The sequence below is a fragment of the Sceloporus occidentalis genome, unplaced genomic scaffold (genome assembly GCF_023333645.1).
Source record: "Sceloporus occidentalis isolate IW3139 unplaced genomic scaffold, rSceOcc1.0.p SCAF_3, whole genome shotgun sequence".
Taxonomy (NCBI): domain Eukaryota; kingdom Metazoa; phylum Chordata; class Lepidosauria; order Squamata; family Phrynosomatidae; genus Sceloporus; species Sceloporus occidentalis.
Window position 1 is genome coordinate 83,351,806 of NW_028316983.1, and position 26,366 is coordinate 83,378,171.

Here is a 26,366-nt window from a genome sequence, read left to right on the forward strand (position 1 = left end):
ACATTTTGTATAGTTTAAGCTACATCTGTTAAACTGTACAGAGTGCATAGGAATGCACTGGAGTATAAGAATGCACTGATGCCACCAATTAGCTGGCACAATTTTTCAGAGGCCCTACACCCATTCAAATCATAACCATTGTGGCTGGAATGCTAATATCCTGATTTGCAAGCTGATGACACCTTCTCTGCCCAAGGATACATGACTAATCAACTGAAGGCAGTGGGGGGGGCCAGGAAAAAGCAGGAAGGGACACATCTTTATATAGCACTGTGATGAGTTATTTGAAAGCCTTCATAAAACTGTAAACAGATAGTTTGGACATGTTGATGGGAAGATTAGGTTTTATTGTGATTTGAGTGACAGGCTTAGTGAAGGGTATTTATAGTTTGCCTCCTGTTGCTAAAAACACCATGACAAGCAGAACCTGACATGTATGTATAATGGGAAGGCTTAGGGGGAAATATGAGGAAGAATAAGAGTTCATTAAGAAGCTTGTATTTTAACAAGGTTTCATTTTAAATGTGGAGAAAACTGCAGTTTGCAAGAGGCACACACAACACAGAGGACATACAGTAGCACTGTTTGCTTTAATTGTCTTCGCTGAAACGTATTTCAATAGACTTAATAGGTGAAAGTCAAAAGGCCACCAGGGAGATCAGATCCTCCTTGTAAAAAAAAAAAAAGGAAACAAAAAAGGCATAAAACAATACAGTATAGTACCCAAAATTAACAGTCTAGCACACCCATGACTATAAATTTGTTCCACACCAGTTTCCATACTATCCAGCATGCTTACTATGCCACCCATATCTAGCAACAGGAAAAAAAAAAAAGCCTTGCCAGTGCTAACCTATCAAATATGAAAATGAACACCATGCTAAATCACATGCAGTGAACCAGAAGGAGGCAGAATTAAGGGGATATTTCTCTATTAAGTCATTTAGTAAAAATCATTTAGATATCCATGCGGGCAAGGTCAACTATTAATAAAATAAATGTCCTTGGGTATCTAAAACAGATAGAGGAAGGCTGTGTAATCTGGCCACAAACTGAATTTTAGAAGATTGTTAGGGAAAAAATAAATAAATTGGGAAATGTAAAGGCATGTGTCTTGAGAATAATGAGGCTCAGGCATGAGGAACTAAAATTACTGGGGCCCTTAGTGGTAGAAAGAGCTCCTTTCCATTTATACACCTGGCCCAAGATGTAAGGTCTGCTGGAGAGGCCCTCCTCTGAGTGCCATCACTCAGGCAATATCCTCTCAGAGGACACAGAACAGCCTATTCTCTGCTATGGTACTCCATTCATGGAACATGCTTTCCTTTGAAGCTTGATTGTTGCCAGCACTACTCTCATTCAGGCACGAAGTAAAAACATGTTTGTTAACTGAAGCTTTTGGAATGTAACTGGTTTTACACAAACCCTTGCATGTACATGAGTTTAAATTGTTTTAAACTACTATAAATGTTTTAATTTGTCTTCACAACTTGTTACATTGTTTAATAAATTTTAGTAATTTAATAAATGAATGAATGAATATCTAATAAAACTACAATAGCTGAACATTGTATAGTATGGGGAAGGCAACTGTGGAGAATCTGGTCCACAACATCTTCCAGGGGTTACATAGACTGCCAAAAACAAAGTGGCCAGATGTTTACTTTTGTTTTGAAAATTAGAAAAAAATACTAACTTTTGTGTGTGTGTGTGTCCAGAAGCCTAAGCAAAGGGTGAACGTCTGCTACCTGAGGCTTTTAGTCTAGGCTGTTTACCCCTATTTGGCTAGAAAAAAAGCAGTGCATAGTCCAGACAGGCTGGGGGCCAGTAGCCCAACTCAAGCATAGATCTTAATATGTACTTTGTATCATTTTTTTTAAATGTAGAAAACCAAAATATCAACTTGAGCATTTTTATTTATGCCCATTTTTCAAAATAAGAAGTAGACTCATATATATTGAACATTTCTGTTGCCTATCCTTCTCCCTTGTTCTTTTCTTTTAATGCTAAACAACAAACTACTTTTTAAACTTTACCATCACTTGTATAGATGAGTGGTGTTATGCAGATATGTTTCTGTGCTGTGTCTTCAAGTTGTTCCTGACTTTTGTTGAGCCTAAGGAGAACTTATAATTTCTTTGGACAGATTTGTTCATAAGGGGTTTGCCATTGCCTTTCTTTAAGGACAGGAGACTGACTTGCCCAAGGTCATCCACCAGGTTTCCATGGCTTAGCTTTGAAGTTGATCTGTAGTACTAGTCCAACACTCAAACCACAACATCATGCTGGGTCTCATATTATGTAGATATACTAGGTTGAAAAATTGTCAATGGAGTTTAGAATAAGCCCAGTGAAATCAATGGGGGACATTAATTACAGCTCACGTTTACCATGGATCTTAAATGGGTCATCAGTATGATCAGTAGTCATCAGTATGATTAAGGCTGCATTCCTACCCACATTGACATGGTAGTAAGCCCCAGTGAATGAAATGAGACTAATTTTGAAGTACACATTAATTGGGTTGACACTGAAAGTCTGGATCCAACCTACTAATTTGAACGAGGCTTCTTGAACTATCACACATCTCACTTTCTATGCCTACAGTTATAGCAAAAAACAACATAATTTGTTTATTTAATACATTGCTATTGGCAAACATAGAACATAGTAGCTATGGATGGTAAATTGTATATGTACAGATCAACCATACAAAATTGTTTCCCCCACTCCCATATACCTGTAAAGCTTGTAACCCCAAATGTAGCATGTGATCTAGATGTAGATATCTAGATGTGATCGAAATGTAAGCTACATTACACACACATGCCTATATTGACCATAAGTAAAAATGAAAACCTTTTACTTACACTTACAGGTTGACTTTTTGGCACATCATAAACACCTTCCTTCTTTTGACTAGTAGGAACCTGTAGAAGTAAATAGAAAAAATAATTAGGATTACAGAGAAATAATGTCCATACTTTTAATCTTTCTGAATTAAGACATGACTTTAATCAAACTGCTTAAGCACAATTAAGCATCCTGGAGAGATCTGAAAAGAATTACTTATGGCTATCATTGCTATATATGCATCCTTTGTTGGATAATTTTCTTTAAGGAAAATAAGTCAATTTTTCACTTAATTTGGTTTAAATGGGGAGTGATTAAGTGTACAAAAATAATAGTTTTTTTGTTTGGTATCTCATACATTTGTAGGTGCATAATTTATAAACTATTTTGCTATATTCAATGCTAACAATGAAAGATTTTCTTTTACATCTCATTAACCTGAACACTGATCTTCCAGTCAATCACAAATATCACGTTTTCAAATTCACTGTCTTACAAACCTTCCATCTATATACTCACTTCTTCCTTAACCTGTAGCACTGGACTCTTTTCTTTGTCCTACTGCCTAATTTCTTTTGTTATCTCCCTTCCAGAATTCTGCTCTTCTTTTATGGCGTCTCTCAAACCAAAAATCCAATTCCTCCAAATTAGTCTAAAAAAGCATGAGTATTTGCAATAACTCCATGGATTTTGCTGGTTGTTGTTGCCTTTCCCTCCACTCATTCAAATACATTTGGGGTACAAATGAATTGGAGGGACAGAAAGATAAAGAAAGGACAAGAACAGAGTGATACCCCACCCCGTGCAATATTCCTTGGAATTAGAAGAAATCCACTTGAAGGAGAAAATAAAATGATAAGGATGGACCCAGGAATTGGTAGAAATAGTCTGGGACAAGTGAAACATCATGTGGATATTTTAAAAACCTTTCCGCCAAGCAACAAACACTAGAACTACTTCACATATTTGGTCCATCTGGCGGAGCCCTCCAATAAAAACGTAAGAGTTTACAGATATTAAAATGTTTGTTCATCCTCATATCTTCTTTTCCACTATACTTTCCTCCCTTCTGTTTCTAAACTCCTATCTTCAGTATGCAAAGGGATCTTGTAGCACTTTTGAGCTAACTGTGCAAAAGAAGTTGCAGCACAATGTGCAAAGTTGTAGCATAAGCTTTCGTAGGCTTGGTCTACTTCCTTAGGTACATCTATGAAAGTTTATGCTACAACCTTTTCTTTTGTACAATTAGTCTCAAAGACGCTACAAGGTCACTTTGCATACAGATATTCCAGACTAACATGACAATGTGTCTGAACTCTACTCTTACTTTCAATTATTACACTGATGGTAAAAGGCATAAACATGTCTCACTCCAGTGATATTAAAGGAAAGGTGCAACATAGGTTTGCACAATTGGTGATCAATCAAGCCAAACACAGATCACCAGCTGTTCACTAGGTTCTCCAAGATGCTATACAACAGTATGCAATAAACAAACAATGAACAAAAGTCTTGTTTATGTTCTTGTGAGAAGACACCAAGAAAAAGTGGTTTGTTCTTGGACTTCTAAAATTTTCCACCACCCATAACAACAGCAACCATTTCCTTGCAGAAGTTGTGGCTTTACTTCGTGAACGAAGATTCAGGAAGGACCCATCCGTGCTTTCTACAAGCGCGTTGATGACGTTGGATGTATCCTTCGAGCCTGTGCAATGGATTTTTCTGGTGGAGCGCAGCGTGCACAGAACTGGCCTCACCCTTTAAACCCGAGGTCGACTGCTGAGGCCTTGACAAGCATGGACGGTGGCAGCGAGGTCCTCAGGTCATAGGTTTGGTTAGTTTCCTTCTCTTAGATGGTTGACCTTTCAGGGTTAGATGAGCACCATCTGCCCGGGTTTGGGATTAGAGTTTTCCTTCTCCTAGGATGGTTGCCATAAGGCTAGAGAGCCCATCCTGCCCTTTGGCGCTCTTGGTCAGACCCTTTGGTTGTGACCTGTCTGGCATGGGAGGCCCTGCTGGTGGCTATTATACCACCACCATCATAGCTCACAACTTCATTAGGGTACGCAAGCCTCTCCCCCACACAGTCAGAGCAAAGCTGGAGGGGAATAGTGTCAGCAACTCATTTGAGCCCTGTAGCCAATGTTGGCTGTATGGCAGAATAAGCTGGTAAATTCAGAAACGTGGTTCCAATTCCCAGTAGAGATAACAGCAGCTGGATGTCTTCCAGGAACTGAAGAAATGCAGGAACCTCCGGGGACACACAGCAACCGATGCCAGGCTTCAGCTGATAAATGACCAGACAAACCAAGTCTTCCAAAGTGCTTTATTTACAGTGCTATAATACAGATCTCTCAAACGAATACCAAACTCCTACTACAACCCATACGCAATTACTGGAAGCCTCTGAGTTTATATAGCCTTCAGACTATGTAGTCTCCCAAACTCAGTGAGTTCTTGTGTTACATCCAAAAGTGTTCCCCTTTGCAATCCAGCCAGGTATTTCATCAGTCAGGCACAAGTGCACACAGGCACCAAAGTGTCCTTGAGGCTATGAGCATCAGCTGTTCTTGATCAGCCCTGTCCTTCCCAGTCTAGATGCTCATGGTCAGCCACACACACACATCTAAGCATTTCCCAGTGTGCTGACTTTTAACCCTTGAAAATCTGACAAATAGGAGGCCAGAAGATGACAGTTAAGGAGGGAGAAGCCTCTTCCTTCAGGCTATCCCTGGTGGATCTGGGTCTGCCTGATCATTCCCTCTCAAGCCAAGATGACAGTTAAGGAGGGAGGAGTCTCTTCCTTCAGGCTATCCCTGATGTTGCTGGGTCTGCCTGATCACTCCCTCTCAGGCCAAGATGACAGTTAAGGAGGGAGGAGCCTCTTCCTTCAGGCTATCCCTGATGGAGCTGGGTCTGCCTGATTGCTCTCTCTCAGACCAAGATGACAATTAAGGAGGGAGGAGCCTCTTCCTTCAGGCTATCCCTGTGGAGCTGGGTCTGCCTGATCACTCCCTCTCAGGCCAAGATGACAGTTAAGGAGGGGAGCCTCTTCCTTCAGGCTATCCCTGATGGAGCTGGGTCTGCGTGCTCACTCCCTCTCAGACCAAGATGACAGTTAAGGAGGGAGGAGTCTCTTCCTTCAGGCTATTCTTGTGGAGCTGGGTCTGCCTGATCACTCCCTCTGAGGCCAAGATGACAGTTAGGGAGGGAGGAGCCTCTTCCTTCAGGCTATCCCTGATGGAGCTGGGTCTGCCTGATCACTCCCTCTCAGGCCAAGATGACAGTTAAGGAGGGAGGAGTCTCTTCCTTCAGGCTATTCTTGTGTAGCTGGGTTTGCCTGATCACTCCCTCTCAGGCCAAGATGACACTTAGGGAGGGAGGAGCCTCTTCCTTCAGGCTATCCCTGATGGAGCTGGGTCTGCCTGATCGCTCTCTCTCAGACCAAGATGACAGTTAAGGAGGGAGGAGCCTCTTCTTGCAGAAGACAGAATAATGATATCTTCAACATATTCTGATCCTCCTTTCTTCAGAGTGTTCTTCTCTTCTCTTTGTTGCCTGAGGACACTGAAGAAGAACCTGTCATACTCCACAGGTGTTTGGTCCCCAACTCTCATCAGTACCAACCAGGATGACCCTCAGTCAAGCATGATGAGTGATGCAGCCAAGAATTTGAAGAGTTATAAATTGTCATAATGGCATTACATGTTGGCAGGTACAAAGCACTTAAGAACTTCTGTCTTTCCTTTGACCTGCTTGCTGTCAGAGAGAGGAGAAGACACAGTTTCTCCAAGCATGTGTTTACCCCAGCATTAATAACATTCACTTAGCTATGTAAACAATACCTCTTTGCATGATTAACATACAAATAAAGACTGCCTCTGCCTACCAATATTGGATTGATTGGTAAAGTCATTCCCCTTTTAGCTGAGAAATTGCTCTACCTGTATTTTATTTATTAACCATATTTATATTTTAGCTTAGCATAAAAATGTAAATACAATTCAGACATAAAAATACACATATAGCATTAAAATACTGAATAAAATTAAACAAAGAAAAAGTGAACTCAACAAAAAAAATCACAAACAGGTATGTTTAGGAAGGTGTACTGGTTGAAATGGGTTGCAGGAGTTTAATTGTTGTAGACCTACTGCAAGACTGTATTTACTTGAAAGCATGCATTAAGTTAGTGTGCCCAGCACTGAACAACGAATTATGATAAATATCACATCCTGTTGCAAGTTTCATATAATTCTGAGAACTCAACCCTAGTCACAGACAAATATTACAACTGTTGATCTGAGACCATATAGAATGGGGAGTGAGAAATGCTGCCCCCATTTTTAAGCCAAGTCCCTCAGGGAGCTCCAGGCTTACCATTTGTGTGTTGTTATTAAAAAAAATAAGTTGACTAAGAATAGCTGAATCCTACACTCTCTCCTTTGAGACTGAATCTTATACTGCTAGACTGGATATAAGATCTCTCTTGGCTTGAAACAGGGGAATGGTAGAGTGTAAAAAGGCACCAAAAATGTGAGATAACCTGTAACAATTTCCCTAGTCACTGAAATACATGTTCTTGTATCTTTTTCTGGAACAAAAAATGAATGTTCATATTACACCAATCCCAAAGATCATTCTTTCAAAGGGATAAATGTTCATTTTAGCTGAAAAGTGTTCAGACTGGATGGCTAGTTAACAACAATGTGTGCAATGAAGATTAGACTAAGCACTTAGTGCTTTTGTGAATGTTCAACCAAGCTACTCGCCAGCAGGCCAGGGGTGGGGAATCTTTTGATTTCAGTTATCCAGAGTGCTTATAGCACAAGGTTCACAGCAGCAGTTCATTTGAGCTGCCGGAAAAAACTGGAACATATATTTTGGGAAACCTTCTAGCTGTTTTCAGTTAGTGATCACCACAGTTTGCTTGACACAGGAGCAAGACAGTGCTTAGCTTCAACCCTTCCATCATCACGTTCCTTGGTGCTTTGAGGGAAAGTGAGGTACCTGAGGAGAAATTCCTGTTCACATTGGGTTTCTCCACAGGCACAATAGCTTAGCGAAGTGGGAGCAATGTTCCATTTTCAAACAGAAATCTGTGGCATGGTATAATGTTGGACTAGGATTGTGGAGACCAGGGTTTGATTCCCAGCTCAGCCATAAAACCCACTGGGTGACCTTGGGTAAGTCACATATTCTAAGCTTCAGGGGAAGGCCATGGCAAACCTCCTCTGAACAAATCTTTCCCAGAAAACCCCATGACAGGGTGACCATAAGTTGAAATGACTTGAAGGCACACAACAACAACAACAACAACAACAACAACAACAACAACAACAGAGTTAGGGTTATGAAGAGCAATGCTATGTACACTGTTAGCCCTTCTCAATTCTGTTCAAGAGACAGGCTGTAGCTTACTGGGTGGAAAAGGAAAAACATTCTGCATGTCTCCAGAGGCAAGTTAACTATGTACTTGATGGCTAGTACAAATAAATATTGGAAACTAAGCCTGGAAATAATTTGTAGACCTTACTCTACATCAAGTGTTGTCCTAGTTGTACAACAATATTTAGGAAGCACCAACATTAACATAGGTTAACAAATTCCTACTTTTATTTTTAAAGGTTGAAAAAAAGAGATATGCAAAGTAATGAACGTATGATATTGTGCAAATTATACCTGTAACTTGAATGGATATGAAATGGCATACATGTTTTTAGGATAAATGAAAATGATTTTTTTAAAAAAACCTTACATATGTGGGATGTACTTGACTGAGTGCTGGGGGCTATGAGAACACAGATGTAGCAATTGTGTACCTGATAAATGTTTTCTTCTGTTTCAGGCTCACGGATTGGCTCATGTCCAGCCTCAAACACAATGTACTATTACATCAGCAGCCAAAGAAGAAAGGTCAGAGATGAAACAGAAAGTAGAAAAAGGCAATTTGGAACTTCAGAAGAAATAACTGTAGACAAGCAGTAAAGAAGCAGGTTCAAAGTACAAGCTGGCACAGGAGCAATTGACTTTTGCTGAAAGGCATTATAAAGCAGCTTTTTTTTTTATGAAAGAGAGATAAAGGAGATATGGAACTTTGCTAATTGTCATTGGGCATGTTTCCTGCTGTTTTCTCAACAGAGATACAACCAAAGGTTCCCACGGAAGCCACTGGGATTTTTTTTTAATGTGGACTTTACTGTGGACATCATAAGGATGCCTCTGGGCTGCTTATAATACTTTCAATTGGAAAGAAGGGAGCATTGGGATGTTTCAGCTTTGAGTTTATAATAAGACCACCTTGAGTGCCTTTTTTTGTTGTTCAAAAGGCAAGATGTAAACTCAATGAATAACACAATAAAATAAATAATTTGCTCCCTTCCATGCTATGATTGTACTTGATTATGTAACATATCAGGGGTATGATACACACTTCTACATGAAAGAATCATGTAGGAGAAACTCTGGAAATTGGTCTGCAGATTATGTTATCTTCTCAGAAAATCTGTGTGACATCTTTTCAATATCTCCCAGGAATTTCTGCTCATGCACCAGATATATGCCCTTCCTGGGAAAGGAAGATTTGGCTACAATAATCCATGCCTTAATTATCACCTAGTTAGACTACAGTAATGCATTCTATGCAGGGTTGTCCTTAAAAAGTGTTTGCAAGTTATGGCTATTGCAAAATGCAGCTGCCAATCTGTTTTGTTTTGTTTATTTTAAAAATTATAAATCACTCGTCTTTCATCTCTGGCTTCCATTTTGTTTCTGTGGTTAATTCAAGGTACAGCTTATGCTGAAAACCATACGCCAATAGTGGCAATGGCGTGCGCACTGCATGCAGAAGCCTCATTGTTTTCAATGGGGCTTGAGCATTCACAGTATTTCTCTTGCGCGGGGGAGGGGGAGGGGGGGTCTGAAACAGTGGCTTAGAAAAAAGACATCTAAAAGTTCACATTCTTCCGTATAAGCCTGCCTGGGATTTAAGGTTCTTAATGGAGAAAACCATTCAGAAATGCTAGGCTGATGACTACAGAGGACAAAACTTCCTATATAACAGCACCACAGTAGCAGAACCGATCATGTGTGTATTTTTAAAATACTTTTTTAAACATTTGTTTAATTTCTAAAGAATATTTTATCTGTTCTTTACTTTAGTAATACTGATGCATTGAGAAGTGATAAACAAGTATTTTAATAAAGTTTTTATTAAATTACATTCCCTCAATTTGCTTACTTTTAACTATATACTGGTACTGACTTTGGTTAAGGGCAACCAAGGCCCGAAATGCACAAACCAAATAAAGTGGATTCCAGCCACTTTGGTCACATATCATCTGGCCTCACTTTTCTAGGGTATTTAAAACACATTTAAGCTTGATTCTTATCTTGTCACACAATCACTCTTACTCAAAATCACCCTGTTGCAGTGTCTGACATGGAAATGGGGTTCCTGGCTGCACCCACATGGCCAGCTGCTTTGTTTCCACATCAGATGTGGCGATGGGGGGCTTCTGAGTAACAGCAATGGTGTAGGAAGGTAAAGAGTAAGGGGGAGTTCCTAGGAAACTCTGTGGCAAACCCAGGGTCAAATTACAACAAACTAACAGCTGTTTATTCTGGGACTGGGCTGGATCCACTGGATCCATGCTTAGTCAGGCAAGATTGTGCCTGATCTTGCCCCCACTGTTTTGGCCTGGACTGGATGACAGGAGGCCAGGGGTAACCTCTATCTCTTATGAGTGTGTGTCATTTAAATAATTTTAATAGGACATAAATAAAGTTATCAGTTATTTGACATAGGTAATCAGAATATTTGTCCTTTCCTCTCTTTTTTTCTGGTACAAAAATTCTTAGCCTGTGAGGACAGAAACAATTCTCAGAATGATTTCTGAAGTTGGTGAGACTAATTCAGAAGATATTCTTAAATTGACTGTGAAAGTTTTTTAAACTGACAAAAGGTGTCACAACTCTTAAAAATATAAATAGGCTGCTATAAAATGGTTTTAATATCTATACAGTAAATAGTTTTAGGAGATGCTTAGGACATTATTTTTAGAATTTAGTGCATAACAATACAATGTTTTCAAAATACACTGTAATTACCACTGCTGACTGGATTGGGTATCTAAATGTTTTGTTTTTAAATCTGCAGTTCTGTTGAATAGGAAGATCTCATTGCAAACTATTTCTTAAATTGTTTGTGTATGCCTTCAAAAATTACCTGGTAAACAGGATCTTCTACATCTTCTTCCAAAATTGTCTATTGCAAAGAGGACAGAAGGTAAGAAACAAAAGGGAAAGAATATGAACAGCAGATGTTCAAGAGTCATATTTATGTATTAGAGAGTAAAGAAACTGAATATTCATGTTTACTCAGTGCTGCATTGAGAAACATGCATTTAGTGTGAGAGTGTCCCCACTTTTATCACATATACAATAAAATATAATTTTACTGTATATGTGCTCATTTCATACTTGACTGATAGCTTCATTGGAGTCAATGCTGTTTTTAGTCACTGCCAATACTATAGCAATCCAGATAGCAGTCATTTTCAAAAAAGGACATGGGTCTTGTAGACTGATTATCTTCTCATCAACAGAATTTTGTAATTACTATCAGTACTCATTATCATGGAACCCACTATTGATATAAATAGGACAAATTCATACATGTTTGATTTCAGGAGCAGAGAATAGCCCCATGCATCTACCAAGAATAAATTACCTGATATACTGCTTGTTCACACTGTTTATCTTTCTGTGCCTTTTTCTCCAGCTCTTCCCTTTGTTTCAACTCATAAATGAGTTGAAAGAGGTCTCGCAAGTCCAGAATGACAGGCTCAGCCTACATGGAAACAAAATAAAACATTATTAGTATTTTTGATAATATGAGAAAAAACACATCTACTAAGTATGACCTTTCCTGATGAAAAAAGACTAGATGGAAATAATCAAAATATTTATTTTGTATCAGTTCCAATGAAATCCTTGGAAGTAAGCCACTTCAGCAAGCTGGAATGAATTATGGTGATTACGTTTGAAATTATCTGATTCATTTAATTTGTCACATTTGTAATGTTCGGTTGTATTGCGAACCATTTATTCAAGTTTTTTTGTTGTTGCTTGAGATGTTAAATGAGATTTGTTCATGTGCTGACATGGGGTCTATGTACACAACAAAATTATAGTGCTATTATTTCACTTTAATTTTAACTGCCATTGTTCCATCCTATGGAATCCTGAACCGGTAATCTGGTGAAGCACTAGAGCTCACTGGCTGATAAGTCTAAATTCTCTGCTAACAGTACAAACCCCAGGATTCCACAGGATTCAACCATAGTCTTTAAAGTAGAATAACAGTACTGCAATATTTTTTTTTAGTGTCAATGAACCCATCGCCAACAGATGACAGCCAAACCATTTGATTTACAGGCATTTGTAGATAAGTGTGAGGGCTCTGTTCATCATGAAACTCCAAACTGATGATTATGAAATTAAATTAAATACAAAGCCTGCATTTTCTTGGTATAAGTCCAAAAGTTCTTCAATGTGATAATCTCCTTTCTTTTGATTAAATTGTCACAGATTCTGTGAACTGCCAATCAACCCAATCAAGTAACATCTTCAGTATCTGAGTCACCTCGCATGATGATTATTTTGGAAATGTTTTAGGTAACTGTTTTGCATCTAGCTCTAAAACCTTTGCTTGTTTTTAGGTGTGTGTGTGTGTGTGTGTGTGTGTGTGTGTGTGTGTGGAAACTGAATTTGGAAGTAATGCCCTATCATGGGCCATGCAGAAGAATATATGTGGACAGTTGAAAACTAAAATACAATATGATTATCAGAGATGAATAAAATAATTCACATTCATGTGACATCATCAGGGTATGAACACCAACATGTGGAACGTGAAAGTAATTCTCTTTGGACCTTGTAACAAAAGTTTGGCATAAACCATCAACATTAAACAATTCCAATTTTTCCAGGGTTGTTGAAGCCATAGGGAAAATTTGCGTCTCTCTCTTTCTTTCTAATGAAAATGGAAATCATTGGTGGGTGGTGAGGGAAGGGAAAATATGCAATACTGAACTTTATCAACATAAAATATATTAATGTACAAATTGATTACAAATAAATCACCACATTTGATACATTAAATTTAAAACAATAGATTATTCAGACAAATATATTAATTTAATTTATATTTAAATGTTTTTCATTTAATTACAAATGGCACTGCTAAGAAATCCTTTAAAAATATTTTATGGGAAAAGGAACTAAAAACAAAAACAAAAACAAATATAAAGTATTAACATTAAAGTAAAATAAACAATTTTTTGTAAGTGAGACTTAGGCTGCATCTGCATTGCAGAATGAATGCAGTTTTACACTGCTTGAACTGCCATGGCTCAATGCTGTGGAATTGTGGGATTTCTAGTTTTTTGAAATATTTCGCCTTCTCTGTCAGAAATCTCTGGTGCCACAACAAATTACAAATCCCAGGATTCCATAGCATGGAGCCAAGACAGTTAAAGCAGTGTTAAACTGAATTATTTCTGCAATGTAAATGCAGCCTCACACTTATTTGCACATTCAAACACAGATAGGGACAATTCATTTTCAGAAAAGTTAGATGGGGGAAAGGCAGGATTCAGGACTCACTGAACACTATTTTGGCTACTCGAGACTTTGTATACCCAGTCTCTTTTTCTCAGCTATCATTTTCTGCAGCCTCTGATTGTTCTAATGATTTATCTTTATCATCTTCATTGTCATCTAAAAACTGAAGTTTTGCCATAAGTGAGGCATGTTTCATTACCCTTTCTTGATTTGGTGTATTTCCAACACAAGATCATCTTAAAAATATCATGGGAAAGGATGGCATTTGAAACGGGAAAGAAGCAAGATGAAATAGAGGCCCTCTTGTATAGGGGTGTGCTTGTTTAAATTATTGTGCCCTTACAAATGACCATGAGGGGAAAAGTTATGTCTGCCCTGAAGCAGAAATAGTTCTCAAGTATATTTGAAGACTTGGGGAAAAAATGAAAAGAGGCTTCAAAAGGATTCTCATCATCTTACTTTCTTAATACTCAAGAATCGTTTTGTTACCTCCACCCCCATCCCTAGTCTTCCAGTCTTCTCATCCCTGATTGTGTGCCTAGGCTTTGCCACCATGGCTGCATCCACACTGCAGAAATAATCTGGTTTAACACCACTTTAACTGTCATGGCACAAGGCTATGAAATTCTGGGAACTGCAGTTTGTTGGAGCACCAGAACAAAGCTCCATCCCTCTCACATACTGCAGAAAAGGTTATGACTGGCCCAGAAGATTTTTTTAAATACAATTGGTCCTTGGTATCTGCTGGGGTTTGGTTCCAGGACCCCCTGTGGCTACCAAAATCTGTGAATGCTCAATTCTCATTAAATACAGTAGCAGATATAAGTGGTGTCCCTTATATAAAATGGCAAAATCAAAGTTTGCTTTTTAGAATTTATATATTTTAAAAAATATTTTCAAGCCACTAATGGTTGAATCTGTGGATAAGAAATCTGTAGATATAGAGGGCTGACTGTATTCTACAAAACAGGTTACTAACAAGATGTCCTGAGCATGCTCAAAATCATTTTGGTATGTGAAATCAAGGTAGAAATGAATTAGTTTATTCCCACTTTTTTAGGAGGAAAAAACATCCAAAATAATCCTTGAAAAAGAGGTCTCTCCAGTTTTCTCCTGGCTTTCACATCTCTAATGTCCTCCCATTCTAAACTGCAGTTTTTTTCATCTGCCTCTTAATCGAGAAACAATGCTACTGAATTGTTTGGTGGAAATAATATCTTCAATCATCTTAATATTCAGGAATTTTGTCTTGGAAAAATCTGTGAATCTACAAATCCAAGTGAGATGGGATTGGGATACATTAGCCACTATGGAGCCCATTATGACTACATTTTATTTGAGTTTTCAATCAATGTGACTCAATCAGCACCAATAAATTTACTCTAACTTACCTTGGCTTTTAAAATTGAGTTCTAAGGACTGCAGCCCTAAGCATTTTGAAAAGGAAAAAAAAAATGCCCTATCTCACTGCATTAATTTGTACCTTGTTTATATTGGTCTAGCTGTACATTTTAACAAGGCTATGGCTCATTTCTATATAAACTAATTATATTTGCAGATTAATGGTAATTATAATTATGAGCATAAAAGGCATTGCTTATATTTATTAGTGGTCTTTAATACAAAGAAATGAGAGTAAACTATGCTAAGTAGCTATTTGTTTTCCATCATTTTCTATCTAAATTAGTTGAGGAGCCTAAGTAAACGTATTTGTATTCAGCTAGTGTATCCTGTTTAATTAGAAAATAAAATAATTACTAATTAGAAGGAATACTTCAAGAAGAAAAAACTGAGAAGGTTGAATTGTATTCTTTTATTTCAGACTGGTGTTGCCAAACTGCCATATCAGAACATTTATGCAGGCACATCTGACAGCATTATACACTGCATAAACAAATCTTGCAGGCTGCCCTTTCAAAACAGCAGTATTCTAGACAGAGCTATCAAATTGGGTTAAACTACAGAAAATGACAATAATCTTGATACTTACTGCCTGGGCTGTTTTTATTGCCACAAATCTATGATTCCCTTCCTTTCCGCACACATATCCAAAGGCCCGATGGTCCGTAATATCCTTTGCAATATATGAAATTTCATGAACTGCATGATGGTGCTGTAATAGCTGTTCATAAACAAAAAAGCAGAAGAAAGCATAGGGCATATTTAATTGAAAGCTTACACTGTGACTGAAGGACGTTATTTACCTCTAGTAGGATAAATGTGAATGACAATAGGGTTATTGTGAAAAGAAACACATTCAATCTATGTTCTTCAAGAGCCATTGCCCATTGATTTGACCACATTTAGAAAGATTGTCATATACTATGCATTTTATCCAGGATGTTGTTGGTAATTAGAAAAATTTCTCCTATTTAACTGAATATCATTTTGACGATTATTATCCACTTCTAATCAATCAACAATGGTTTGTTTTTCACTGTGGATGCTGGGATTGATTGGGGCACAACAGCTCCTTCAACAGCCATAAATTTCATTCATTCATTTCACTGACAAATGTTTCTTAAAAATGAATGTGCATAGTATGTGCAAGGGGGATGGAGGAAGTAGGGCAACAATCTCCAAGTCCAACTTACAAAGGTTATAATCAGACATCTACATTAACATGTATAAGTTATGGATCCAGCCTGTTGATATGATACTGACTTCCTTGTCTGGTCATGGTACCCAGATTGAAGGGATTGTAGAATTTCTCCCATGATGATTTAGACTCTCTTTAAGCACAAGTTGTGGCTGGATTATCATTTCCACATAGGTTTTGCTTTGTTTTGGGGTTGCGTTCAGGTACATTAACATGTCAACAGTATGCTCATACCTCTCAGTTAGGGCTCTAATATTTCTTCCTACAGCTATGCTTTACCAACTCTGCACTGGACAGGCTTATTCCCTCTTTAAAAAAGCTGTTAAGACAGATCTCTTCTGGCAGGCCTTTCCTGAATAGATAACCAGCCACCAATATCGGAACCCGCTACCCTTCTAAATCAGCTATAGCCACTGTTGGAATTGTTTATCTTGAATATTTTAAAGTATGTTTTACATTAAGAATTGTGCAGATTAAACAATTGTACATGTATGCCTATACAAAAGACTATCCAGTTATTGTTAAGAATAACCTCTAGATAATAATATAGACATTGGAGGCAAGCCGACTGATAGCTTGGAATGGACTCTGACCGCTCCAGCCACAGTTGCTCCTCATTTGCCCAGCTTTCCTGAGGGAATGCCTCCTCTCATACAGTCCTTCCCACTCTCTCAGGTCCTCTGGGAAGAACCTACTGCAGTTAGATAGAACTAGACTGAAGACGACTTCCCAGAGGATGTTCTCTGTTGCTGCTCCAAAAATCTGGAATGACCTGTTTGATAAGATCTGCCATCTTTGGAGGCCTTTAAGAAGGCAATAAAACTGGATCTCTTCCAGCAGGCTTTCCCAAACTGATCTCCTCAGAATTTTCATGCTCTATTGGTTTAGCTGAACCCACCAGACTTTGATCTCAATTTATTTTATTAACTATTTTATTAGGAATTGTTTTTAATAGTATTTTAGGGTGGGAGGGAAATTGGGGAACTAGGATTTAATATGCCCTGCTATGTTTTTATCTATTGATATTCATGTTTGATTTTATTATTCTTGTTTGCTGTTACCTGCCTCGATCCAATATAGGGAGAGGTGGGATACAAATAAATTATTATTATTATTATTATTATTATTATTATTATTATTATTATTATTTGGCATGGGGCTGTGGCTACCAGACTGTGGTCCTGAGGTCTGCCACCACCGCGGTTCTGAACGGGCCTGCAGCAAGCTTCCTTTTGCTGGTGGCCCCAAAGCAGCTTTGGCTTGATATGAGGCCGTGTGTCATCTGTATGCCATGCCCCATGATCGGCCTGAAGATGGCACTTTCAGACCATAGACGCATGGATAAAATATGGTTCTCTTTCTTTTGCATATAGAACAGGGATTCTCAGTTTTTGGTTCTGTGGATGTTTTGCACTTCAGTTTTCAGAGTGCTTCACCATGAGCAAAGCTGGCTGGTGTCCAATTCAGCTGTTGGGCCAAAGGCCGCGAACTGGTGATATAGCAGATGAAAAAGACAGGATCCTGTTTAAACAAAGAAGGATCTATGTGCATCCATTTTTAATTGTACAAATACTGTTTCAGTACACAAATGAATGCACATGGGTTGGGATAGGGACAACATGTGTCATCCCACTCCTTTTTTCCAAAATCATTTGGTGTAACACAGTCTGTGTGTGCATGTATGTGTAGTGATTTATCTGTATCTAAAAAAATATTCTAGAAAGGATCAAATCTAAGTTATACTATTGTTTATATGTATTTTGTAGATTGTATGCCATTGGCAGGTTTTATATTTTTACTGATTTGATTATTTGTATGTAATGAGCTATGTACATTTACAGCACTATAGACATTAATAATAATAATAATAATAATAATAATAATAATACAATATTAAAATTAAGTTCCAAATGCTTCAGAGAACAAGAAAGTCTTTAATTCGGATTTAAAGTTAGCAAAAGAAGCAATATTCCACAGATGTTGAGGAAGGCGGTTCCAGGAGTATGGTGCAGCAAGTGAAAAAGTATGAACCCAAGCCGAGGAAGATGAAGCCCTTGTCTGGTAAGAAGCCCCAAACCTCTGGACCCTAGAGCTCAAGCAGGGTGGTAAGATGAAATACGAGCTGACAGATAAGGGGGGCTAGGTTGTGTAAAGCTTTAAATGTTAAGAGAAGAAGCTTATATGAAACCCTAAAAGAAATGGGTAGCCAGTGAAGAGATACCAGAAGAGGGGCAACATGATCAAAGCGGTGAGCCAGAAAGATAATATTAGCCGTAGAATGTTGGTTGGAAACCAGAGGACTAAGGTGGATGAATGGGAGTCCAGTCAAAGGAAGATTGCAGTAGTCAAGGCGGGAGATAACCAAGGCATGAAGCAAGGATTTAGCAGAGGAAGCTGACAGAACAGGTATAATTGTAAAAATATTATAAAGAAAAAATTGGCATGACTTAGCTACAGCCTGAATCTAGAGAACAAAGAGGAATAAAAAATAAAGCCAAGGCTGTCACAGGATGAAAGGAAATATTATTAAACGTAATGGAGAATACATGTTGTAAAGTAGGTTTAGGAGGAAAGATGAGACAAGGAAGAGAGAGAAGAACACACATTATAGTATTGTAATAGAAAGGAAAAACTTAAATACAAATTTTAAGGAATAGATACATTAGCTATACACACACACACACACACGACAGTAATGTGGTACCCAGCTGTTTATTAAGATTTAAGCAAAAATAGCAACTCAAGATGTTGTGGATGTATTCTATATAAACCACTGAGAGAACTCTTCTCTATATGAAATGCAAACAATCAAATAGTACAATAATAATTCATTATTATAAAGTTAGGTAAAGAACATTATATTAGTAAAGTCAGTGACTGGAATGGATATACATCTCTTACTAAAGACATGAAGAGTGTTGACTGACTCCAGTGGTGAGTGCAACTGGAGCAGAAGTGTTCAATCAATGGACTTATATAAGTGTTGATGTAACAAGTCCCATACATTCAATGGGTAGGATGACCAGATGTCCTCTTTTCCAAGGACATGTCCTACATTTCAGCCTTCTGTCCAGGAGGAATTCCAAAATATCCTCCATTTTGAGCATGATTAAGAAGCCCACTGAGTAACACCATGTTTGCTGTTCCCCTTTGAGAAATTTGTCTACTTGACAACCTGTTCTCACTACAAATACAGGGATAGAATGGATCTTTCTGAAGTTCTTTTTTCCTAACAGCAGCAGCAGACAGGACTTGCCCCCAGAGCTTGGGGAATGTTTGTTTCTCAGAGGGGAAAAGGGTGACAAATGTGTTAGGCAATGAGTGGCTGAAGGACACAGTGCAAATGTTAAAAGAGCCTTTTCTTTAATTTCAGCGCAATAGACAAATGAAAGGAATAATTTAAATGTTTGGGTTTGTTGCTAATAAAGTACAATGTTAAGCATTTGTCTTGCTCACAGTTCTATAAGTATATTGCAAACCAACAAAGCATTTTAATGAAGATATGTTCATCAGAAAAATACAGTTCAGTACAAAATTACAGTATATGTAATAATATAGCTGTATATTAGGCATAAGAAATGGATTAATATTTACATTCGTGTTTTTAGCTTTTTTTTTATAATGTCCTATATTTTTCTTGAAGGTCCTACATTTTGCGGTGTCTTAGTCTTCCTTTGTGGTTATGGCATCTGGTCACTCTGTCAATGAATCTAGTGTACTAGGGATCAGCAACTGGACTTATCTTGTGATCTATAAGGGTCTAAACCCCATTTTAGCTTAAACCAGCACAGAAATACTGTATTAGTCATAGAGTCCCACTTACTTCATGTCCAATATATAGTATGCCAGACTGTCAATAACTCTAGCTAGAGTAAGTTAATTTTGTTGTATTGGATACCCATTCTTCATGAGAATTACATGTTCTCCAGTGTATTAATGATGAGATCTTATTTACATAATATAATTATTTTAAATTATAAGATTCTTTTTTCTGTGTTCAGGTTGCATGCTTTCCCTCTAATTGTGATACTAAATACCCCCCTCCCCAATGCGTAATATAAAAAATGGTATTTCAGACTCCCACTAAATCAAAGTTCTTTGACACTGTTTTATTGATTACAAAGCAATATTTGCACAAAATTTAAACTATGAACAGACTCCTTATGTGTGTAAGTAGACATAAAGATTAGTCTACCATGAAAAAATATCACCTACAGTGCAGAGACAGAAGATGGAAACATTTTATTTGGGAACCTTCATTGATGTTTTAAAAAATCAGGCTATTAAGTAGTTAGGCAAATAATCACATTAGTTTTCTCCCTATAGTATTCTCCCCATATTCAGTCATCCTAAAGTGCTGTGAAATAATGTTTCTGTGTACAAAAAAAAGTGTTTTTGTGCAAACATCTGGTTTTTTTGTGCAAGGTTTACTGTACCAAAACCAAGATGTATGTACAGCATTTGATGCAAAAGGAATATGGATTTTCAGTACAGGATAATTCCTCCTCAACACATCAAAATTTTTGAATATTGGGAGAAAATTGCACAATATTTTTTCTGTTCTTCTTCTTCTTTATGGATTTTTTCAACTGTTAGGAAACCAATTTTTCAACCTTCTCTAATATGGTCCATTAATAAGAACAGAAGACAAAGCGGTGCAATTCCTTCATTAGAACCACTGAAATGTTACAAAAGTGGTGAAAAGATTGCATGAGCTTTGAAGTTCCCCAGAATTATTTTGGGTACAAAAATTAGGGGATGAGGATGGCATAAAAAGAGTTTTAAAAAATTCACCCTTGTGTGTGTCTTCCACTTTCTAGCTGCAACAGGTTGCAGGCTCAGGGAAGAAAAGAAATGTTAAAGTTTCAAACAGGCTGAGATGCACATCTTAGTAAACAGAGAAGTTTGTTTGGTTCAAAAAGCAACAAAGGGGAACTTACTACATCTAGTTAGTGTTGCAGGGTTATTAACTAAGATTTCTCATAGCTTTTGAAGAGAACTCTTCGTCAAAATTCTTCAAATCCCTTTGATAACGTAAATGTAATGTAAAGTAGAACAGAAGAAATATTCCAGTTTTCTATCATTACATCGTACTATGATATAAATCAATGTCAACTACTGTAAAGGTTTTAAGGCAGATGCTTACATGCCCACAGCCAGAACCTCCTATGCCTATTTTTCTAACCACTCATTATGATGTGAATTACAGTCAATTACAACATAAATTCTACAGGGAATTTTCAAGGCTTCCCTTTTTCTACTCCTTATCCATTAGCTGGACACAGTAAGGTGCCACCATCCCCCCCACCCCCGGCATATGCACACAGACAGCCACTGGTGTTTGTATGGGATCTTGACTTCTATAGACCCATTAAAGGTAGATCACATAGAGTAAGCCATAACAACAAAGTACTGTGTGTGTGTTGTGTTGTGTTGTGTTGTGATTGGGCAGACACTGAAAAACCTCTCCAATTAACAATTAATGTTCCATGTTTAGTGCATGCAACTGAAATTATTTCATTGCATCCTTCCTTTTACTGACACATGACTCTGAATACTGTTTTTAGCTTCTGCCCATAGTGGAGTCTATACATAATACTCACAGGATTAAGCTCCTTCAAAGATCTCTTGATTTTCTCTTTTCTCTCAAGCTGCTAAGAGTATGTCATAAAGCCATTAATCCCTTATTCTTACCCTGCTCCCCTCCACACACAAACCCCTGTTTCTTTTCTTCAGCCTCCAGTCCTGGTGAAATCAATCAGGATGATCAATTAAGTACTTAGAAGGGCCAGCAATCACCTCCAATAACAGGGTTAGTTTCTGTGCTAGGCATGGCAACAGAACTGTTCCCTTGGTTTTTTTTTAATGGATAAATTTATTTCCTGGAAGCCGAACACAGAATTAAGGTCACAAGTAAGAAAAAGGAAACCAATTTCATCAGCCACGCTCCCAAGAAAAGAACTAGAAAAGCTGCAATATCAAAATAAAAGGGAGCAGTCATATTCAATACTATTTGAAAGTGAAGCAGGGATTACAGCTATAGAACTTTAAATGTAAATTTACCCTCAGAGCTTGCCATAAGTCATGCATATTCAGCTTTGCTTTATGTATCACTCCTACCACACCCATTTTCTCAGTACTATAAAAAGGAACGACAGACTGCAATGCCAATAGTGCTTGAATTAACTGCAGCCTATTGTTCAAGACATCTAATTTATTTTTCATTTAATAAATAATAAAATAAAACTTTTATTTATATCCTGCTTTTCTGTTACAAGACAATCAAAGCGGCTCACAACATATTAAAATCCACATTTACAAAATTATGTCCCAAATTCCCCCCCTTAAAACAGGATTAAACATGTACAATTAAAATATCTATTAAAACACACACACACACACAAATACAAGGACAGAATGGTGGGCTGATACATGATGTGAGGGGCAGTCATTCTGTGGCTGGTCACTTTTATTCAGGAAAGGCCTGCCGGAAGAGATCCGTCTTGACAGCTTTTTTAAAGCTGTCTAAGCTGGCAATTTGACAGATCTCGTCCAGCAGGCCGTTCCATAGTCTGGGAGCAATTGCAGAAAAGGCCCTCTGGGAGGTAGCAGTTAGTCTGATTTTTAAAAGCTGCAATAGATTCCTCCCAGAGGACCTGAGGGTGCGGGGCGGATTATATGGAAGCAGGCGATCCCTCAAATAGGTTGGGCCCAAGCCACGTAGGGCTTTAAAGGTTATAACCAACACCTTGTACTGTGCCCGGAAATTAACAGGCAGCCAGTGAAGAGATTTTAAGATTTTAAAATGCCATCTCTTTATAGGTTGCAGAAGGCAACACAGAAACATACCCCAGTTAACAAAGCCCCTGGCAGTGAAGCTCCTTTTCACAAAATCTTGGTACATCTCCGCAGCCCCCATGTGCTTCCTTGTCTTCTGTTTAGCTAAAAGCTTGTTTTTTTAAAAATCAGCATTGACACTTGGGAGGATGGTGAAAGAGAACTGGAGAAATGCAGACCTTCTTCAGAAAACAATGCAATAAATCTTCACTGTCCTAAGAGGCTGGAAGCTGCACCTTAGGACTGGAGCGTGGCTTTGGTGTGGCTTCTGGCCTCTAAGGACGCATACATTATTTAAACAGCATACCTCCAAAGTGTCCTGAAGCAGCTTTATTTTGGCCTGTCTGTTCAGGCCCTTACGTATACCTGTATAAGGTATTTCCTTTTGTTAATAAAACAGATTGGTGGGAGGAATGTTGGCCTATGCCAACACACCTCCCACATTCTTGATCAAGTTGTTATCCTTTACTTTAAGAATTCAGTCTTTGATAGTTTATCATGCTAGCGAGATTCTGTGGGAAATTAGGAATTAAATGAGATTTAAACCAAAAAAACCCCTGGAAATGCCCAAAGCTTCTAAACAGTTCCTGAAAATCGCCCCCTCTGGGACACATCCAGAACATGATGGGAACTTGCAGTGGCGGTAGCAGCATTCTCCTGTGCAGTAAGATGCGTTTTATGCTTGCTCCCGTTCCCATCATGCCCCCTTTTGTAATGTGACAGGCCCATTCCAGGGCCTGTGCGATAAGCCTTATCACATGACATCACAGTTAACGTGAAATAATGCAAAGTTAATCCAAACACAAAGCAGAGAAAACCAGCAGGTTTTTTTACTTTTGGAACAACCCAAAAGTAAAAAAGCTGCCGTTTTTCTCTGCTTTGTGTTTGGATTAACTTCACGTTATTTCACTTGGGCAGTCCCTAATGTGATAAGCTAACCAAATTTGTAAGTTTGGTTTAAATTCAAATGTACTTTAAATCATGTTTAACTCCCGTTTCCCCACGGGATCTCCCCTAATGTGATAAAGTCCAAATGTTCCTCTGTTAAATGACCCATTTCCAGCCTCCTAAGCAAATACTGCTGACTCACTTTCAGATGTGGCATATCTCCTTACTTTCCCAGATTACCACACAGGGTGTAAGATCTGAGCTTGGAAATCCTACACAATATTCAAATCCTTGCATGCCCATGGAAACTGGAACCCTGAGCAATCTGGTTTCTGGCTCTCATAGAGGTCTATGCAGATTAGAAGACTGTGAGGGCTGGTTTCTCCAGTCTGGGTATCCAGTCAGTGTGAAAACATTGAATCAGGAGAGGCAGGAATAGGGAGCCATGCAACAATGACAGCAGAGCCAGTAGAACGGTCCCAAAGTCCTTTCCAATGCATGGTCCCCTTCATGCAATGCAAGTTAGATCAATAAGCAACTTGGCTCAGTCCAGGGCTCATTTTTGCTTTTCCTCAGATCTTGGAAGGCTTTGTACAACCTCCCTGGGCCCCTAAACACTCCCGTACAGGAGAAAAAAATGTTGTAGAAAAGGTCAATTGCAACCCCAGGAAATACCAGAGACAAGATTGACTATTTAAAAGCTACTTCACTTTCAATATATTTAGACACTAAACAGCTCTCTAAAAACCCAGAGGTATCAAAGTTGCATGATAAATTCCACAGTCATACAAGGATTTGAATTTCTGCTTTCCCATTCCAAGATCAGTGCTTTAAAATTATACTGTTTCTCTCAGATAAGTAGTTAGAATAAGAATGGTGCCAAGGCTGTAACATGGTGAAAGAAAAATGGAACAATCAATAAGCTGAATTTGTATATAGTGGGCCCTTGGTATCTGCTGGGGTTTGGTTCCAGGAACCCGTGGATATCCATGGTGTCCATGGATATGAAAAGTCTTATTAAATACAGTGGCATAGTAAAATGGTGTCCCTTATATAAAATGGCAAAAATCACAATTTTCCTTTTAGGAATGTATATATTTTTAAAATATTTTCAAACTGTGGATGCTTGAATCCGTGGATAAGAAACCCATGGATATGGAGAGCTGACTGTACTTCGAATGTAAATTACAATAATATGCACGATCAGACTAGTCTGTATACTATTCTAATGCCTGGACTAGAGGAACTAGAAGACGACAACCATATAGGTGCTACACTGGGGGCCTGGTGGGCTGCTTATGCACATTTTGTCTGCACCTGAGCAACACTGATGTTCATATAAAAAATACAGCTATTTACTCAATTTTTCTCTTCTCTGAACATTGAAACATAGGAGATTATCGCACTGCGTTCTGAGACCGTTCTCATCACGTGATGAGAATGGAACGCATTTCAGTATACCGCACGTATGTGTTCCAATCGGGTTCTCAGAACGTTTAAATGTGTTCCAAATGTGTTCCAGGAGGGTACAGATATGAATGTGTTCCCAGAGAGCTGAAACGTGATGAGAACATTCCAACAGAGGTGTGTGCGATATTCTTATCTGTTCTCAAATCCGTTCTCTCATTCCTCCGTCTCCTGATTGGCTGAAAGAATGACAGGCAGGGAGGGAGGCAGGCAGGCGAGCGACTGCAGTGAGGGAAGGTGTGTGTGTGTGAGGGGGGAAAGAAGGAGGGAGGGAAGGGAGGAAAGTTGGGACAAGTGAGAGAAGAGGAAAGAAGGGAAAGAGAGAGAAAGAGAGAGGGAAACAGGGGGGCCAGAGCAGAGAGCAAGAGGGAGAGGGCCTGGCTGCTTCTGCGGGGGCCTCTAGTGTTATGTCCAGCGGGGCTCCTGTGCTGGCAGCCTGCAGGAGGCAAGGATGGCAGGGATGCCCAGGACCTTCTCCTCCTTCCCTCCAGGAAGGAACCCACAAAAGCTCCTCTGTTTGGAGCAACACACAAAAGCAAGCAAACAACTCCCAGAATTCCATAGCAAAGAGCCAGACAAGAATTAAAGCGGGGAGGGAAGCTCACAGGCCCCACCTGGAATATTGTGTCCAGTTCTGGGCACCACAATTCAAAAAGGAGCGTGTCCAAAGGAGGGCGACTAAAATGGTGAAAGGTCTGGAAACCATGCCCTACAAGGAACGACTTAGGGAGCTGGGGATGTTTAGCCTGGAGAAGAGAAGATTAAGAGGTGATATGATAGCCCTGTTTAAATATTTGAAGGGATGTCACATTGATGAGGGAGCAAGCTTGTTTTCTGCTGCTCCAGAGACTAGGACCCGGAGCAATGGATGCAAGCTCCAGGAAAAGAGATCCCACTTCAATATTAGGAGGAACTTCCTGAGAGTAAGGGCTGTTCGACAGTGGAACACACTGTTTCCTCAGAGTGTAGTGGAGTCTCCTTCCTTGGAGGTCTTGAAGCAGAGGCTGGATGGCCATCTGTTGGGGATGCTTTGATTGTGATTTCCTGCATGGCAGAATGGGGTTGGACTGGATGGCCCTTGTGGTCTCTTCCAACT

The 26,366-nt window shown here is 38.7% G+C and overlaps 1 protein-coding gene across 11 annotated transcripts in view; it reads right to left on the reverse strand.

The window, feature by feature from the left end:
• Positions 1 to 26,366, reverse strand: part of DAB1 (DAB adaptor protein 1) — an 831,182-nt gene that overhangs the window by 43,755 nt on the left and 761,061 nt on the right. For 8 of the 11 annotated variants that reach the window (XM_089515259.1, XM_089515258.1, XM_089515252.1 and 5 more), the window contains 5 exons: positions 15,470 to 15,601; positions 11,585 to 11,704; positions 11,081 to 11,119; positions 8,676 to 8,741; positions 2,871 to 2,930 (listed from right to left, as the gene is read on the reverse strand). In XM_089515259.1, coding sequence (XP_089371385.1) covers positions 2,871 to 2,930; positions 8,676 to 8,741; positions 11,081 to 11,119; positions 11,585 to 11,704; positions 15,470 to 15,601 — 417 coding nt within the window. The remainder of the gene's footprint in view (positions 1 to 2,870; positions 2,931 to 8,675; positions 8,742 to 11,080; positions 11,120 to 11,584; positions 11,705 to 15,469; positions 15,602 to 26,366) is intronic. The other 3 variants (XM_089515260.1, XM_089515257.1, XM_089515261.1) reach the window with 2 other exon arrangements.